Below are 15,490 nucleotides of genomic sequence, written 5' to 3'. Positions count from 1 at the left end.
GGATACGTCTTTACTCGATAGGACATACAGAACTATAAAAAGGACGGTCATAAATCCGACTTTCCTTCAAATTTGGCGCTTCGCCCATCCCATGCTGCTCACAGAAACAGTGTTCGTCATTTGTAGTTGGGACGTCCCGGGACAAAATGTAACCAATAGAAACCTCCGTTACAGAATTCCGTCAGGAGATCGGGCAGCCATTTTCTACCCGAAGGAAAGGCAGCGTGGTGATAAGACACCGGGCATGTGTCAGAACTGCGTCAACAACGTCTTTCCAGATAGGGTAAGCCGCAAATTAAAGTCTTATCATTCGCCTGTTAATGATAAATCTGTTGGGGGTGATAGGATTACAGACCCCTCCAGCGACCACCTCTCTTCCTGTTTGTGTATGAGGGAAGAATCATGTGACTGATCAGCCCGACTGATAGCTAGATTATCTTGCTGTAAACAATGCGCCGGATTTACCACATCTTTTACATAGTATCTTTTAGTTTTACGTAGTATCAGAGGAAGCAGTTTTAAGGTCATTGATACTAAATAATAACAGAGTTAACAGACCCTTTCACTCCACACATAATATCCTGTAGAGTTATTAAACATGACCTGATATTTTTCCAGGGACACACCTGTCTGGAGAATGGGTCCTATCTGATGAACTTCGCCTCCTGTGCCCAGTGTAATAAGAAAGAGATGATCAAAATCCACAACAAAGATGAGAGGGAGGAGGACCAAGAAGAAATCATCACATACCAACGTAATTCATATTGCAATTGCCTTTCACGGCACTATCACGATAATTTGTTCTCCATAAACTGATTGTGACTGAATGCGAGTTTGGAATGTTAGAGGGAATTGGCAGACTAGCAGTAGATCTAGTTGCTTATTGACTGCCAAGGATATTGTGAATCCGAGTCATAAAAAGTCAATGTAAACTGAAATGCCACATGCTTGCCAATGTCCCTGACTGTCATCATGTGATTCATGTCATCATCGGCCATAGGATGTGGACGATACATGCCAAGTGGATAGATACACAGATGTTATAGTTTTGTGATAACGTATAAAATGGTGAGTTGCAATGGTATCATAAACTACAACATCTGTGTATTCATCCACTTGGCATTTCATAATTGTTTGTACAAGGGATAGATTTTAAAAAGTCAAGGTGTGCACAATCATGTTGCTTGTTTGTTTTTTCCATTTTATCTAGATGTTTGCCAGAACTGTGACCATGTGATAGCAGAACATGAGTACAGATTCTGTGTGGAGGATGGTTATCAGGTAAGCTTATCATTATGACATCACTCCCAGTTTTGTGCTGTGGTTCAGTTTAATCTTCAAGTTTTTTTAAAGCAAATCAATTTTTCATACTTTTTGCAGAGAAGCCCATGTTTTGAATTTATACAGAGTGCCCCCACCCCCAAACCAACCCACCCCACCCCATAACATACATGTACAAACTGTGGCTAAAAGTATAACAGCTTAAATTTGCATGCTGCCAGCTCAAGTACAAGAGCTGGGACATGTTGCTTATCATGTATTTGAAGCAGCATGCTGAAGCCCCAGTTCACACAACATGGGCCCACAATGGCACTTGTTGGTTACCATGTGATTCATTGTAACAGTGTAATATTGGATTGTTCTACAGGAGTATCAGATGACATGTCTGCTATGTGGGTCAGGAGAGGATTCCATCAGTATTCTACCAGATGATCCCAGAAAGGGAATGGACTTGTTTTAATCGGTATAAGGGAACACACATATATAGGTTACAATTACTTTAGAACATGCAGTCATTCAACCATCCATCCATCTATGGAGAGAATGCTGAAACCATGTCACCCATGTTCCCAATGGTTGATGTGCATATTCTGATAAGTAGCGGTAGACATCAACGTTGTTTTGTATTCTTAATGACATTCAAGTTTATGAAATGTATAGTACATACTGTAATTAAATAAGTCAAGAATAAGTGACTGTTCTATTAGCATTGCCTTTAACAGGCCCATTGCATAGTTTATCCCTGATACATGTGTACTTCCAATTACTTGTGATATCTGATGTAGTTCTGGATTTTAAGTGATATACTGCCAGAACTTTAGTTGCAAGGTCATTAATACATGAAAAAATAACTTGTGACAAGACTGTGCTTCTTCTGATTTAGAATGTACGCCTTTCACTGTAATTTACATTTCTATGTGAGAAAAGTAACAAAGTGTTGATATATGTTCACACATCAGTCTGTTTCCATTTTGACTTTCTTCGTGGGAGGTTCTGTAGTACTGGATGTGGTGTCTGTCTCCATGGCAACAGTGATGCCTGAGAGAAGATATCCACCTGTGCCACTCATCTGCATGTCAGGCCTGCTCCTCCCTGGGAGAATCTGAAAAACAACAGATGTCAGTCAAGGGCCTGAGATGATCACATATGGCCATCAATATTCAATGATTTAGTAACCAACAGGCAGAGTGGACAAACATATACTAGTAAAATAATACAAAAAGCTCCCATCATGAGTGCAAAGTTAATAATGATTTAGTCATAGTTATGCTTTTGAATAGTTACTAGAGGCTATATCAAGACTTGCTGTAGATAATGAACCTTTAAGAGAGCAACATTCTTAGCTCAAATATGTTTACTTTTGTTGCTGAGCTCCCTCTGCCAAAACAACCAAACTGTTAACACTTATAATCTAATACAATAAGTGGCATACCTGAAAGTTTCTCAGCCATGTCTCTGTGAGCTGGAGGTTGAGGACTCCACCCCTCCCCCTGAGCCTGGTATAACAGTCCACCAGCGGTTCCCGGTGCTGGCAGTACACAGCAAAGGTACGGGACGGGGCCAGGCAGGGGAGCAGGGCCTCCACCAGGGGGCTGGGGTGGAACTTACAGGCAATCAGCAACCTGGTAACATCAGGACAGAAAACAACATCAATGAACTTTGTACCAGTTGCTGAAAACTGTACTCAAGTCTAGCCCCAAACATATGATGTAGTACTAAACAGGATCAAGCCTTGACCTGGACCTGATCCTCCAGACTTGAATAGGACCTGAATGTTCCATACCGGTAACCGCCCCTCATTCACACTGGAAAAATTGCAAAATTCTGCCTTACCCATCCATGTTCCCCTGCTGCAGGACAGTCCTGGCCTGCTCTATCCTTTCCTTTCTCTCCCTCTGTCTCTCCAGTCGGGCAGGATCCTGTCGGTACAAGAAATGAGGAAGTTTTGAGATGGATGGACTTTATCAAGACTACCCAAGAAGGGTATAATCTACAGAATGTAGGTGCAATAAATGTATAGGACATAAGATTTATTGCTTCTGGATTATGTATATGATTTACAAAGAACACCACACATATAGAAGATACTTCTATAACTTCATACCTTTTTGTATTCTTTCCATGGAGGTCTTTTTCTAGTAGAGCCATCAGCGTTAGGTGCTTCTGTTGGAAGGTCACCTTCTCTCTCCATGTTGACCTCAGTGTCAGAACTACTAGCTTTCGCCGTTGTACTGCTCTCATTCTTCTCTTTTGAGTCACTGACTCCCTCTGCAAATGATAGGTCTGTCCTTGGTGCTGATATGGAATCCTCCGGAGTTACTTCAACCTTTTGGTCCTCCACATTTGGCTCAGTGTCTTTCATAACATCCAGACCTGTAGATTCTTCTCCATTTGATGTGACCGCCGACTCGTCATGTTGCAGACCATCTTTTATTGATTGGGGACTGTGAAGACAGTTCAACTGGTTCATGGGAAATGGCAGCATGGTCTCATCAAAGGAAGCTGGGAAGTTAAAGGCGTCGTAGACATGTCTGAAAGGGAAGTCTCCATGGTACACTTGGACCAAAGTACCAAGTCCTGCAAGAAAAGGAAATTGTTACCATGATGGTACACTTGGACCAAAGGACTAAGTCCTACAAGAAAAGGTTGTTGAAAAACTAACTTGTTACCATAAAAAAATGTATCACATTGTGAGTCCCCTGATTGATCTTCTACTATTGAATCCCTTGACAAAATCAAGATGTCAGGTTCAGGTTATGTAGTTAAAATGACACAGATGTTGTACCAGACAAGCATGACAAACCTGCCATCCTCTCCATGACAGCTCCCAGCACCAGCCCCTGACAGCTGTCCACCACAATGACTTTGGAATGTGCATGAATGTTCCCCACAGTCAGCATCTGGCTCAAGGTGTCCACACGAAGATAGCTGGAAGTTAGACACAAGTTTTGTTTATAATCACATACCTCCATACAATTCAGTATAAGGGCAATCATTAGTTTTGTCAGATTGGGTTGTCAGACAAGATATAGCATATATTTTGGACAAGTCAGATTCGAGATGATGAGCTTGTTTTGATGGAAAACGTGTGTGTTTTTTTCATGCTGGGAACTAATGCTACTATCCCGGGTGCCATCCTATTAAGTTTATGGGGGTTCCTATACTCACTCCCTATGGTTAGTGATGAGTATGGGAGCCACGGAAACCCAACTAGGATGGAACCAAGTCAATAATGATGCATCAATGTAAAGGATATAAATACTTATTTAAGGCAGCAGACAGCAGGCTGAAAAGCTCATTCGAATTGGTAGTAATATTATTTGTGATCTTGTGTTCGTGGTATGACAGGACAAATATAGCAGATTCATATAATGCTATATGCACACATTTCAGGAGGCCATACAGAGTTGATAAGAGTCAGTCCTCACCATATCTTGGAAGGTGACTTGGCCATGTACATGTTGCAGAGCAGACGAAGCGTGGGTCTAAGGATTGTTATGTAATTCAAGTACCTGTAGTAATAAAAAACCAGAAAGCATTATGGAAACAATATGGATTAAGAAGTTACCACAAATATGACATATTTTCTCTTTATAGCCTTGTCCTGAGCTACTTTCAATTTCCTTTCTTTACAAGGTGCCTCCATGTATCAAATCAAAACTAATTACATTGATACTGTGAACTAAGAGCATGATGATAATGAACTTAGAGCACTAAATGTGAAAGAAAATAGTCAAGAAACACAGCTCACTTTTTGCCTTTCTTCCTGAGGTACTTGGCCTGAGAAAAACTTGTCTTCTCCTTAAAGTTAGCATTGTTCTGCACCAGCTGCTCAATAATCTCCTGAAAATAAAAGTATCGTGTTAACATTTGTGCACTCCTATGCATGTGCATCTATCTAAACATGCGCTCAAAATAAGTAACACCAGGTGTTTTTTTAGACAGATTACAATTATATGATTTATGTGATACAAATTAGGCTGATTCTTGATTGTGTTAACTGATGACTTCATAAATATGCCTCTAGAGTGTACCGGTACCTGGTTCACAACTTATTGCACATGCTATGCTTACTCCCTAAGCAGCGGTTTGGTTGACGTCTTTTTAGGCATTTTTGTTGGGCTTTTCATTTGTCAGATTTTCTTGTCGACTGGCCAAACTTCTATTTGGAGAATACATTTTGTACTCTGCACTCACAAGGAAGCAATGCAAAGTACAAGAAGAAGACATGTTCTCCCACCTCGCCTTTAGCCCCCTGCTTGGCCATCTCCTTGAGGTCCTCCTTGGTGAGTTTCTGGGAGCGATTATCATCCTGGATCTTCTCATTGTTCTTGTCAGTGTCAACCTCTGCCTCTATATGACAGAAATAAAGATGTGGTCAGATGTTAATTCCAGCAATAAGAAACATATTACAGTACAACATTTCCCCCCAAAAAACAACCTTGAAACTTTGATGTGAGCACCTGAAACATTTATCTTCAGTGGATATTGAAAAAGGTGAAGCAATAACAAAACCTATGAGTATGACAATGACTAGGAGACAGAAGTTGCTTACCTGAAGGAACCTGGTCTACACCTGAATCATGTGGCACCTGAAACAGCTGTTTGTTGCGAACCTCAAATTTGGACCCCAGAGGAAGTCCAATAGCATTGTCAAGAAAGAACTGAAGCTTTTCTGTGAAGATTTTCCTGTAAAGGGTGGATAAGTTTAAGGTTAACAGTTTGAGTCACTTAATATTAGAAAACTTGATTAAGAAGTAGCTATTTGTACCAAATGTGAATCAACAACTGATGCCAGCTTTGTATATTATAATTCAACTGGCTATACATCAACTCTTATCACAGGCTTGAGGTTTAGTACATGCTATCTTATACAGGATTACTTAAAGTACTTATTAATATATAATAATCATTATTCAATGTGCAAAGGAAAAGTTTGCCAATACATAATTAGGTATAAACAAGGAGGTTATTAACCTCCTTGGTATAAACAATACAATAAGAGCAGACTAGAGAGAACTACATCTCCAAAGTCATATCTTAACTAGTGTTACATTCTGTAAAGCTACATATTCTTATATAAGGAATGAGCTCTTGAACAATTCATCTCTAAGCTCTATGATTATTCAACCGAAGGTAACATTCATTCCATGCATGCAATTGTAAAGGTAATGCAGATACGGAACTGAAGGGGTAATATTAGGGCCGTGGTGCTTGGGTATATGTCTACTTTTGGCATATACAACATACTTGTCCTCCTTAGACAAATATTACAGCACAACTAGTATATTGTACATCGCTACAAGGCATCAGGCAACGTGAACCGCGGCAAAATGCATGCATGGCCAACGTTACTAAATCACCCGGCCCATGCGCTCATGAGTTTTGACTTACTTGCGTCTTTCCACCTTCACCAGTCTGAAGACATTTGCCTTCTGAATCAGCACCTGCTCCCCCTCAGCAATCATCACGAAGAGTTATAACTACTGTGTTGTACACTTAGCTTCGTTTGAACGTTTCTGTAGCCACTGATCGAAAAAGTACGTCTGTGTGTGGCGCGTGTGAAACCGGAAGCACATCTAGAGGTCAAAGGTTGAGTTACCTACTTGATGACCCTGTGTATTGCGCGCTATGTCAGTTGAATGACAATTTTGGTTCAAAACTGTTTTGGTTATCCTTACACAGAAAAGGCAGCGAAACATACTTAAAACGTACCGATTAAAGTGCATTGACTCAATGATTCAATGAAAGCGATTTTGTTGCTGAATATGATCTGTCTTTGGTTAACTTATAACTCAGACTGCGTCTCCTGCATGCAAAAACCACACAATGAGCGTCTCTTTGCAATAACCTAGATTGATATGGAAGCAATGGACAGATTCCATTGACGTCATAACGTTATATCTGTCGTTTACCTGCATCTAGGCGCGGGGGGTTTTGAATAACTTCATCAGAATACTTCTGGCTATTTTTCTCAGGCTGACCCGGATTTCAATAGTCATGTCGATCCTCCCTGGCTCAACGTCCTCAGGATTATTTGCATGCTCAGGGTGTCAGCGGACCCCGCTGGATGCCGATTATCATTTTTACATGGATCTCTATATGCAGTACTGACGGGTACTGTCAGATGGCCTCGATGATCAGTTTTTTTCTCAAGGTTTGTAGGTCCTAAAGTAGTTATTTCCCGTCCTCTCAGGTTGAAGGAACCTTGTTATCGCACATATCTTAGCTAAACATGATTCATTCGATGTGATCAGCCATCTAAGAACAATGTTTACCTGTCATTTTAAGCACAATGCTCATGTACAGCCTAACCTAGTTGACTCTTTTATTATTCTGTCAACTCGATGGCCATGTCACTACTGACGTATCCATATTTATGGAGAAATATTTCATCTCCAATCAAGGGGAAAATCTGAAACAAGACCAAACTGTCGACGTGATGAAATGAGCACTTTGCCCTCTATCCGAGCAGAACGTCCTTTTACCGCCGGCGATATATCGTACTACTGTGCTCATAAGTACGGTAGTGATGCATCAAGACTAGCAGCCGATTGTTGCATTATAGCTGCAAAACCGCGATTAATCTTCGATACATGTATGGTATTGCTCGTCGTATATCTGTATGGAATTAGTTGCTCGTCGTATATCCCAAGGAATGGGTACTTTTTAGTGTGACATCATCAGTTGCTTTACATGGCGATGGTAATTGATACAAGTTATCAAATCCGTGATGATCTAAGATTTGTCATGATGTAGACAGTATTTGTTTTAAATTTGGGGTCAGGTTTAGAAACTCGACGGTTCTTTATTTAGCTATGACTGATTAAAATTCAGACGAGGCGACTCAGTATGATGCTACTGCGCACGATAACTTAACAAAACTTTGAAGTGTATGGAGGTCACAGAGGCAGTAGCGGTTGTCAGTTGCCGGCGGATCTGCATGGGCGCTATCCGTCTAAATCGCCCTTAAAGAGCCTTTCCACTCCGACTTTCGTTTTTCCTCATAAACTTTGTAGTTTGAAGCATGGCGTAAATCAATATTCACGGACGATCAAGGTGAATTGGATTTCTGCAGAAGGACGCCAGTCGGCGATAACGACACGATGAAAGCTAACGGATATATATTTCAGGACGTTTCTGAATGGCACGGAGACGATAAGCCCTTCCAACAATGCTGTGTAAGGTCCTTTGTCGGCTTTTACTGCGCAGTTGGCAGTAGTTAGTTTGTCAGCTATGGCCGTTGTATGACTGAGTATGCCCCAAGGAGGCAAAAACGAGAACGGAACAGACAAACGTGCCTCGAAATCCAATTTAGACAGTCTCAATTTCCTGACTAGACGTGTATGTCCGTTATCAGCTCCGACCAGACAGCAATTCATCATAGCCTGATTGGTTTATCAGCAGCTGAACAGTTGTGTCATTTGTTGTGTAACTTCACAGAGTTTTACCTTTCCCATGAGCAAATAATAGAAAGTAATTCCGACAATAGCCCTGGTAGAACCATGCCGGCCGATAGTACATTTTACAGACGAAGTTCGGGCAACTGGTGTCAAGATACGATACTTATAACATTCCTTGGTTTCGTGAGTACTATCTCCACTGCTTATATTCAAGAGATCTAGACTTGTGAAAAGAGTCTTAATGATACCAGAATGAAAAAAAGGTACACAGCACCTATCACTACAACCTTTGTCTTTGATGGAATAAAACGTTATTGATTAACTGACATCTTCTAATAGAATTAGATGCTGATGTAGATGGATGAAATTGCTTAATAACTATTTCCAAACGAGGTTTTTCTATCGCTTTAGACCTTAATGCTACTGGCTTTCCTTGACATGATTATTGTAATCCTAGCTGATATCTGTAAAAGTCATACTGTAATGGAGGAGTTTATCTTCGATATCTGATAACTAACAAATATCACTGGTCGCTTCAAATTCTGGACCGTAACGTTCAGACTAAATTAAGACATATTCGTGTTTAGTACTTGTGATTCTGCACGGATAATCCTATCAACAATTGGGAATATCTCCCGGTGCAATCAGTCACATCTCGACCTTAAATCGACTTTTTTTTAGTCTGAATGCGGCGGAATCAAAAAAGTCAATTATTTCAATCCTGCAATTGATCATGTTGTCACCTTTCTTCAGATGAGCCATTAAGGGCCACGGAATACGTATTTCCGCTACGATTTTGGAAATGTACCAAGGTCTTTACCCCCTAGCTTGGCTTGTTCTCAACCTATGAGGAAGTATGGAAGTTTTATTGTACATGGCCGCCATCGAAGTTTTATTCGTGTCAACACTTTTATCACTCCACAAGTTATTGTTGCTCGGATATGCAACGTCCGTAATCAAGGATTGTAGATTGGTTTTGTAACAAAGTTCGATGACGTGCCAGCTTGCTGAATATTAGACAATTCACATGGCGAGTGGATGTTGTTACTGATATGTATCTTCACAGTACCAAAGAGCCCGTGGAACCCATTGAAATCTAACATCTCGGGCTGCTGTAGGACATCGTCTACTTCTCTTACCAGAAATGATACAGGAAATGTGTCGATGCTGTGATACAGTTTCCGCTTAACGGTTCATTAGCATTGAGCGCAATTACGGATATGTACAGAAACAGACGACATCGCTGATACTGCCTTTCTAGCGCTCAGCCGCATCATCACAACGCGACTAGAATAATGCAACTTTCATAACATCGTGAAATCAGCCGAGACGAAGAGAGATTGGCTCATCTGACAGTTGGACGCACTTAACATTCAGGGGGTGGAGCCGAGTTACCGCCGTAATCAATGGCACTAAATTTCAGCCCGTGGGATCGATGGAGAGAACATTAATCCCCGGGAATTGAGTGAGAGGAGTGAGAAATACCAGTAGTAGAGCCCGTGTCATCGGCCAATTTTCCATCACGTGATTACATCCTAAGATCCATTTGAAAACGATCAGCGTCAAAAGGTCAGGAGGGGCTCCGACGATGTAAACCCTGAAACCGATATTTCCGTCATTTCATAACCATTCTACACGGCTGTCAGATATACAGCGTATGAAGCAAATTGTCATCCCTTCCATGCTGGACATACTCAATGGTACACAACAATCGATTGTCTCTCCTGTGAATAAGTCAAATAGATAGAATTTGCGAATGTATGTCGATAAGGATCACATGGTGTGTACCGGTAGCAAATGTGGAATGATATACATGTGTACGCTAGTTTGGGCCCCAAGACCATGGTCCCTTGTCTTATTCTTGCGTTCGTCTATTTAAGAAAAATATTTCTCTTAAATCGACCCACCTGCACTATTACTACCAATAACTATCGAGGACTTGAATGATTCCAGTCAGTAAGCTTACACTAACATGGACATCTATCAATGCTCATTTATGACACTCAGATGCTCATGTACTTCGATCGTATTGTTTAATAGTCCAAACTAGCGAGCTGCAATGTCGAAAAATACGTCTTACGACAGTCACTTGGGTATTACTGACACATTCTGGTTCCGTTAATTGTCACAAAACCTTGTTGAAATAAGGGATTTTTAAATGATTGTCATAAAATTCTCACAAGGCTTTGAAAACGTAAAGTTTGCTGTTGGTAGAAGAATACTGCATGCATGTTGCATGTTGTTCTTTGCAAAGATGTGGAAATACTGTCAGGTCTCTGCAGATGACCGTCCTTCCTCTGAACACAGTCAAAGTTATATCTCTCCAGACATATATATTGACATGTGTGAAATTTATGCTTTTTGTTATCTATAGTCACTGTGTGTCATGTCAGAATGTCGACGAACAATGGAAGATCTCAATTCAAATCATAATTCATTTATACAACCTCATCACACTGTTTGATGAGAACTCTCAACATGTGGCAGAGTTGCATTATTAAAGCAACAGTTCTACGATATCGATGTGTTGGACGACACCGATACTAAAGCAGTTTTTAGTCTAGAGCGAAGTTTCAATGGGAACATCGTCTGTCGATACGAGTCTGTGATGGGAATCTAGTCGTCTCATCTGCAGGGCGTCATCATAAGAGGGAGGGGCATCGTCAATGGTGATGGTGACGTCACCACTCAACACAACAGTCAACTCTGTTGACGGGTCAGCTGGTGAAGCTGTGGCTTCAGCGCTACGCGTTGTGACGTCATTGGGCAAGCTGTTCCTTCCCCTCTCTGTTTCTGATTCATCGCCTGAACCCCTTCTCTCCGCCGGGGTACTGACAGGGGTTTGTGCTGTCGGTGCATCGGAAGAGCTACACTCTCCTTGTGGTGCATTAGTGACCGCGCCACCAACAACTGCGCTGCTGCGGACTTGTTTCGCTTGGTCCGACTCTGAGCTCCCTCTGGGTTCTGAAGGCTCGGTATTATCACTTCTGTCCCTACTCTCTACAACCTGACGAGCACTCGAAACCGTGTGATCATCTCCGTTGGTGGGCCTAGTCGCCGCGTGAACGGGCATCCCTCCCCGCCCATCACTGTTCGTGTTGTGATCGACATCTCCGGGGCTCCAGTATTGATCAGCCGTCAACGGACCATGCACACGGCCGTTAGCTATGGGTCTCGTTGGCTCCATGTTAGCTTCCGTACATCTGTCGTTACCGTGTCCGGCCGAATGTTGGGAGTCCCTCCGAGTGCTCTGAGTTGCAGAGCTGTGTGCATAGTTGTTATTGGCGTGTATTGGTTCTCTTCCCGGGCCGTCTCCATGTCTGCCACTGCTACCTCTGGGTCTGTGTAGGCTTGGGAAGCCGTTCAAGAACCCTGCGTGTCCGTTCACTGTGTAATTAACTAGGGAGCCACAGGACTGACCACCGTGCCTGCTACGGTGTAACGTTCCCGACCGAGAATGTCCCGTGCAGTACGAGCTGAGAGACGCAAGCGACGGGCCCGTGCTCCTGACGCGGTACGCCATCCCACCTGCCGCGGTCTCCATCAGGAGAGCCTCCGAATAGCTCGGTACTATCTCCCGATTGGCCTGGATGCGCCACTCCAGCGAACGGTTGCTGATGACAGTGCTGACTCTGGGGATCCTGAGCGTGGAGTTCCACATGTCCACCTCAGTGGGCGTCATGTAGTCACATCTGAGAACAGAAAAGTGTGCTTCTGTCAGAAAAACAATATTTGATGATAACGAACGATGGCAAATGCTATCTTATGCCTTGACATTGTACATTTCAGGGTAGTGCATTATTCCATAGTCACTACACTGCAGATTCATGCGTCAGTCTCAAGTGTAAAGTGATCACTGATTATTAAAACTGGTTACTATCCAAACGCATCTATGCTGCAGGCAGAACTGAAGTAAAGGTACCACAAAAAGCTTAGCTATCAAACAATAACTTTAGGCTAGCAGCAGCAACTCTTAGCTGCAGCACCTACGTTTTGTGATGACAGTTGGCAGAAGGTTCGTTTGGCAGACGGAAGGAATATTGAAATAAACTCCGCGTTGTCAATCGATAAGATCACATCTTGATGACCCAAATCACGGACCAGTGCTATCGAGCTGCCTAGTTTCTCTACAGTTCTATCGGTCTGCCGTGGGTGGGCAATCTTTTGCAAGATTCATTATGCAAAAAGAACATTACCGAGTGAACGATTCCTGCACTGTCTGTGGAAATATTGGACCTTTTTTGTGAATTAAATGATTCCAGTCCTTTTGTTTGCCGCTCCATTTTCGGTCTTGCGTGTTAATGAATTCGGTAATACTTAAACCGCTTTTGGTCCTCAAACTTAGCAGGTTCTACGAATCTACCTTTTTCTGATGACATAACGGTATCAGTTCCATTGCACTAGGTTTCTATTGCACTCAGTTCGGTGTTGCCATGGCTAATTTTACATCATATCCTGAGGTAGATATCTCGGTGACTGAAGACTTACCCGAAAAGTTTTTCCACGTGGTAATGCACGAAGGCTGTCTTGTACTCGATCAGCACGCGCAGTGGCCAGGACAGCAGGAAGGTGGAAGCTATCCAGAACATGGCGTGGGAGAGGTACCACGGCAGCTTGTCCGGCTCCGCGAACGCGATCATGTACTCCTTAAAGTCCACGTTCATCAGGTGCATGCCCTCTCTCGTCTCCATGTAGTCGTCCCGCCCCTCATTCTCACTGAAGAACCGGGCTCTCTGGGAGAGATAGTCATTCTCAGACTCGATGTTGGCGAAGCTGAAGCATTTGGTGAACTTGATCTTGGTGGCGGAGTAGTCCTCCAGTCCGACCAGTTCCTTGGAGACGTCCTTGACCCCGCAGTGGGAGTAGTTGAACTCCGACTCAGCGCAGTGAGTGTTGACGCGCTCATGGTAGACCTGGGTCGAGACGACAAAGTGAAACAACAAGAGCTAGTATGAAGTAGGTAAGCAGCGAGGCAGCTAGAATGTACATGATTAGCTGCAAGTGCATGGTACTGGGAACTAGTGGATAAAGTTTGGGCAAGGTCGCAATACCTCAGATACGTAGTAAGATTAACCCAAAGTCTGTAAGTTTGCAGAATAATTACAGATGCTGTTGGACAGCATGTACTGTGGCATTTGCAAGTAGCGATATGCGTGATCCCCTAGACGTGTCTGCAATCTAATCTGAACACAAAGGCAATCAATAGAAGAGTGGTATTACGTTTTGCTTATGATTGAACTGCTTTGGATTAGATGTGTCACATTTGTGATGATTGATTGATAACGAAACTTTTCTACTCCACATCCGATTTCCCATTTCCGGCAGTAAGTCCACATCAGTTTGTCAGGAAGACCGCTTGAGCCATGTCTGGGCGTCCTTTTTTCTTAATTTAAAAAATAACGGCGTTGACCGAGTTCCCATCATCATTGCCAAATTAATTGAGTGTTTCCCCCGAAGCGTCCTTTTTTTCGATAATTTCTTGAACACCATTCCTTCATCACTTGGACAAATGTGGTCTATGAAATCTCCTCACCTGTGTTGTAGTGTAGGCGTCCCCATTCCTGTACCTGGTGACTTGGCGCGTGCGCCGGATGTAGTGGTAGCAGATCACCTTCCACCAGATGCAGGGCGTGGCCTCCTTCATGGCCTGCATGGTCTCGTACACAGAGTTCACATCAACCTGGGAACAAGAATGGCTAGCTCAGAGTCCGCCTACAGAGCCATGTGACATTTTGTTTGTTTGTTTGTATTGCATACCCGGTAAACCGCATCAAGGCGTAACACACCAGGTACTGAAGAGTACAAGCTGCATATCCAGATAGATTCATATGATCCACACACACCGGGAAGGACCCTACTCTTTTCGATAAGTGTGTTGGGTTCTTTAACGTGCTTGAAGTGTGGCTCTTCTCAAACACGGGACCTCCATTTAACGTCCTATCCGAGGGACGTCCCTAACCGAAGGTAGGTACTCATTTTCACCTGAGTAAAGTGGGGGTCGTGTTAAGTGCCTTTCCCAAGGGCACAACGTCAACGGGACAAATCAGGGAACCCCGGATTCGAACCCGGTATCTCTGGGTTCTGGGGCCAAACACCCTGCCACTACGCCACCGCGACGCCAGTCTTCTGAATAATTGTTATTGTTGCCTCCCGATCCCCCACCAAGCCTGTATTGATCCCACTAATTGATAATTCGCAAACTGACAAACGATGAATACCAATACCAGCACATGCCAAACAGGATGGAAAGATAGCCTGAAAAAACTAGACGTGTTTTAAAATGTCTTGCATGTTTCTCCACTCATAGCTTAAAGAGCAAACTGTAATGTTAACCTTGGTCTGCAGCTCCACCCGTGTATGACAGTGCCAGCACTCCACCAGGTACACCACGTACAGCATGAGCGCGAAGGCCATGGGGATGTACACATAGCCGTGACTGCAGGGCGACACGTGGTGCAGCCCGTGGTACTGCCCCGGAGGCTACGGCACAGAAAGTACAAACAGGAATGTTGTCATTGTTGTTGTTGTCACATTTGTAGTCATTTGTAGTTTATAGTCAAATCAATATACCCGTGGTTATTATACATTTTCTAGCTGAAGAAAAAGTACGTTAAGTTGAGTAGACGTAATATCATCCACTTAAACTTGTGACATCGAGTCTATTTAGTCGCTCCTTTCCCCAATTTACCCATAGTGTGTGTTGGAGAGGTCTTTACTTAAGGCAATACGTGTGTATTTCAACCTACATGCTGCTACGACATCCCAATCACATGTTGTATAAACAGTGGTACAGCGCCCCACAGCCG

General features: G+C 43.0%; 3 protein-coding genes across 7 annotated transcripts in view; 1 reads left to right on the top strand and 2 right to left on the bottom strand.

The window, feature by feature from the left end:
* The first annotated feature begins 222 nt into the window (after positions 1-222).
* LOC136433404 (protein Churchill-like) lies at positions 223-2,239 on the top strand. Its single transcript, XM_066425573.1, has 4 exons — positions 223-283; positions 619-754; positions 1,211-1,281; positions 1,649-2,239. The coding sequence occupies exons 1-4, from the start codon at positions 245-247 to the stop codon at positions 1,739-1,741; spliced, it is 339 nt and encodes a 112-aa protein (XP_066281670.1). The 5' UTR covers positions 223-244; the 3' UTR covers positions 1,742-2,239.
* LOC136433400 (tRNA (adenine(58)-N(1))-methyltransferase non-catalytic subunit TRM6-like) lies at positions 1,701-6,867 on the bottom strand. Of its 2 annotated transcripts, none has more exons than XM_066425568.1 (10): positions 6,676-6,867; positions 5,837-5,970; positions 5,522-5,634; positions 5,033-5,124; positions 4,710-4,793; positions 4,085-4,209; positions 3,386-3,858; positions 3,115-3,200; positions 2,714-2,903; positions 1,701-2,383 (listed from the first exon to the last, which is right to left on the bottom strand). In XM_066425568.1, the coding sequence occupies exons 1-10, from the start codon at positions 6,747-6,749 to the stop codon at positions 2,237-2,239; spliced, it is 1,518 nt and encodes a 505-aa protein (XP_066281665.1). In that variant the 5' UTR covers positions 6,750-6,867; the 3' UTR covers positions 1,701-2,236. The 2 variants fall into 2 exon arrangements, with proteins under 2 accessions (XP_066281665.1, XP_066281666.1); XM_066425569.1 differs by having other exon boundaries at positions 5,522-5,628.
* A 3,833-nt stretch (positions 6,868-10,700) lies between these two features.
* LOC136433399 (transmembrane protein 151B-like) overlaps positions 10,701-15,490 on the bottom strand; it is a 34,408-nt gene continuing 29,618 nt past the window's right edge. For all 4 annotated transcript variants that reach the window (XM_066425566.1, XM_066425565.1, XM_066425567.1 and 1 more), the window contains 4 exons: positions 15,018-15,164; positions 14,218-14,364; positions 13,173-13,597; positions 10,701-12,376 (listed from right to left, as the gene is read on the bottom strand). In XM_066425566.1, the coding sequence (XP_066281663.1) occupies positions 11,245-12,376; positions 13,173-13,597; positions 14,218-14,364; positions 15,018-15,164 (1,851 nt within the window). In that variant the 3' untranslated portion in view covers positions 10,701-11,244. The remainder of the gene's footprint in view (positions 12,377-13,172; positions 13,598-14,217; positions 14,365-15,017; positions 15,165-15,490) is intronic.

Source organism: Branchiostoma lanceolatum, chromosome 4 (genome assembly GCF_035083965.1).
Source record: "Branchiostoma lanceolatum isolate klBraLanc5 chromosome 4, klBraLanc5.hap2, whole genome shotgun sequence".
NCBI lineage: Eukaryota > Metazoa > Chordata > Leptocardii > Amphioxiformes > Branchiostomatidae > Branchiostoma > Branchiostoma lanceolatum.
Note: the sequence above shows the minus strand (reverse complement) of the source record. Positions and strands in the feature narration are given on the sequence as shown.

Bases quoted from the DNA above. Each gene is read 5' to 3' on its own strand.
- LOC136433400 (XM_066425568.1), bottom strand. From the start codon at position 6,749: ATGATTGCTGAGGGGGAGCAGGTGCTGATTCAGAAGGCAAATGTCTTC. The intron at 4,210-4,709 runs GTGAGGACTGAC...TCTAACTTCCAG, and splicing joins AAGTCACCTTCCAAGATATG to CTATCTTCGTGTGGACACCT. The intron at 3,201-3,385 runs GTATGAAGTTAT...TTGTACCGACAG, and splicing joins CATGGAAAGAATACAAAAAG to GATCCTGCCCGACTGGAGAG.
- LOC136433404 (XM_066425573.1), top strand. From the start codon at position 245: ATGTGTCAGAACTGCGTCAACAACGTCTTTCCAGATAGG. The intron at 284-618 runs GTAAGCCGCAAA...ATATTTTTCCAG, and splicing joins ACAACGTCTTTCCAGATAGG to GGACACACCTGTCTGGAGAA. The intron at 755-1,210 runs GTAATTCATATT...CATTTTATCTAG, and splicing joins AGAAATCATCACATACCAAC to ATGTTTGCCAGAACTGTGAC.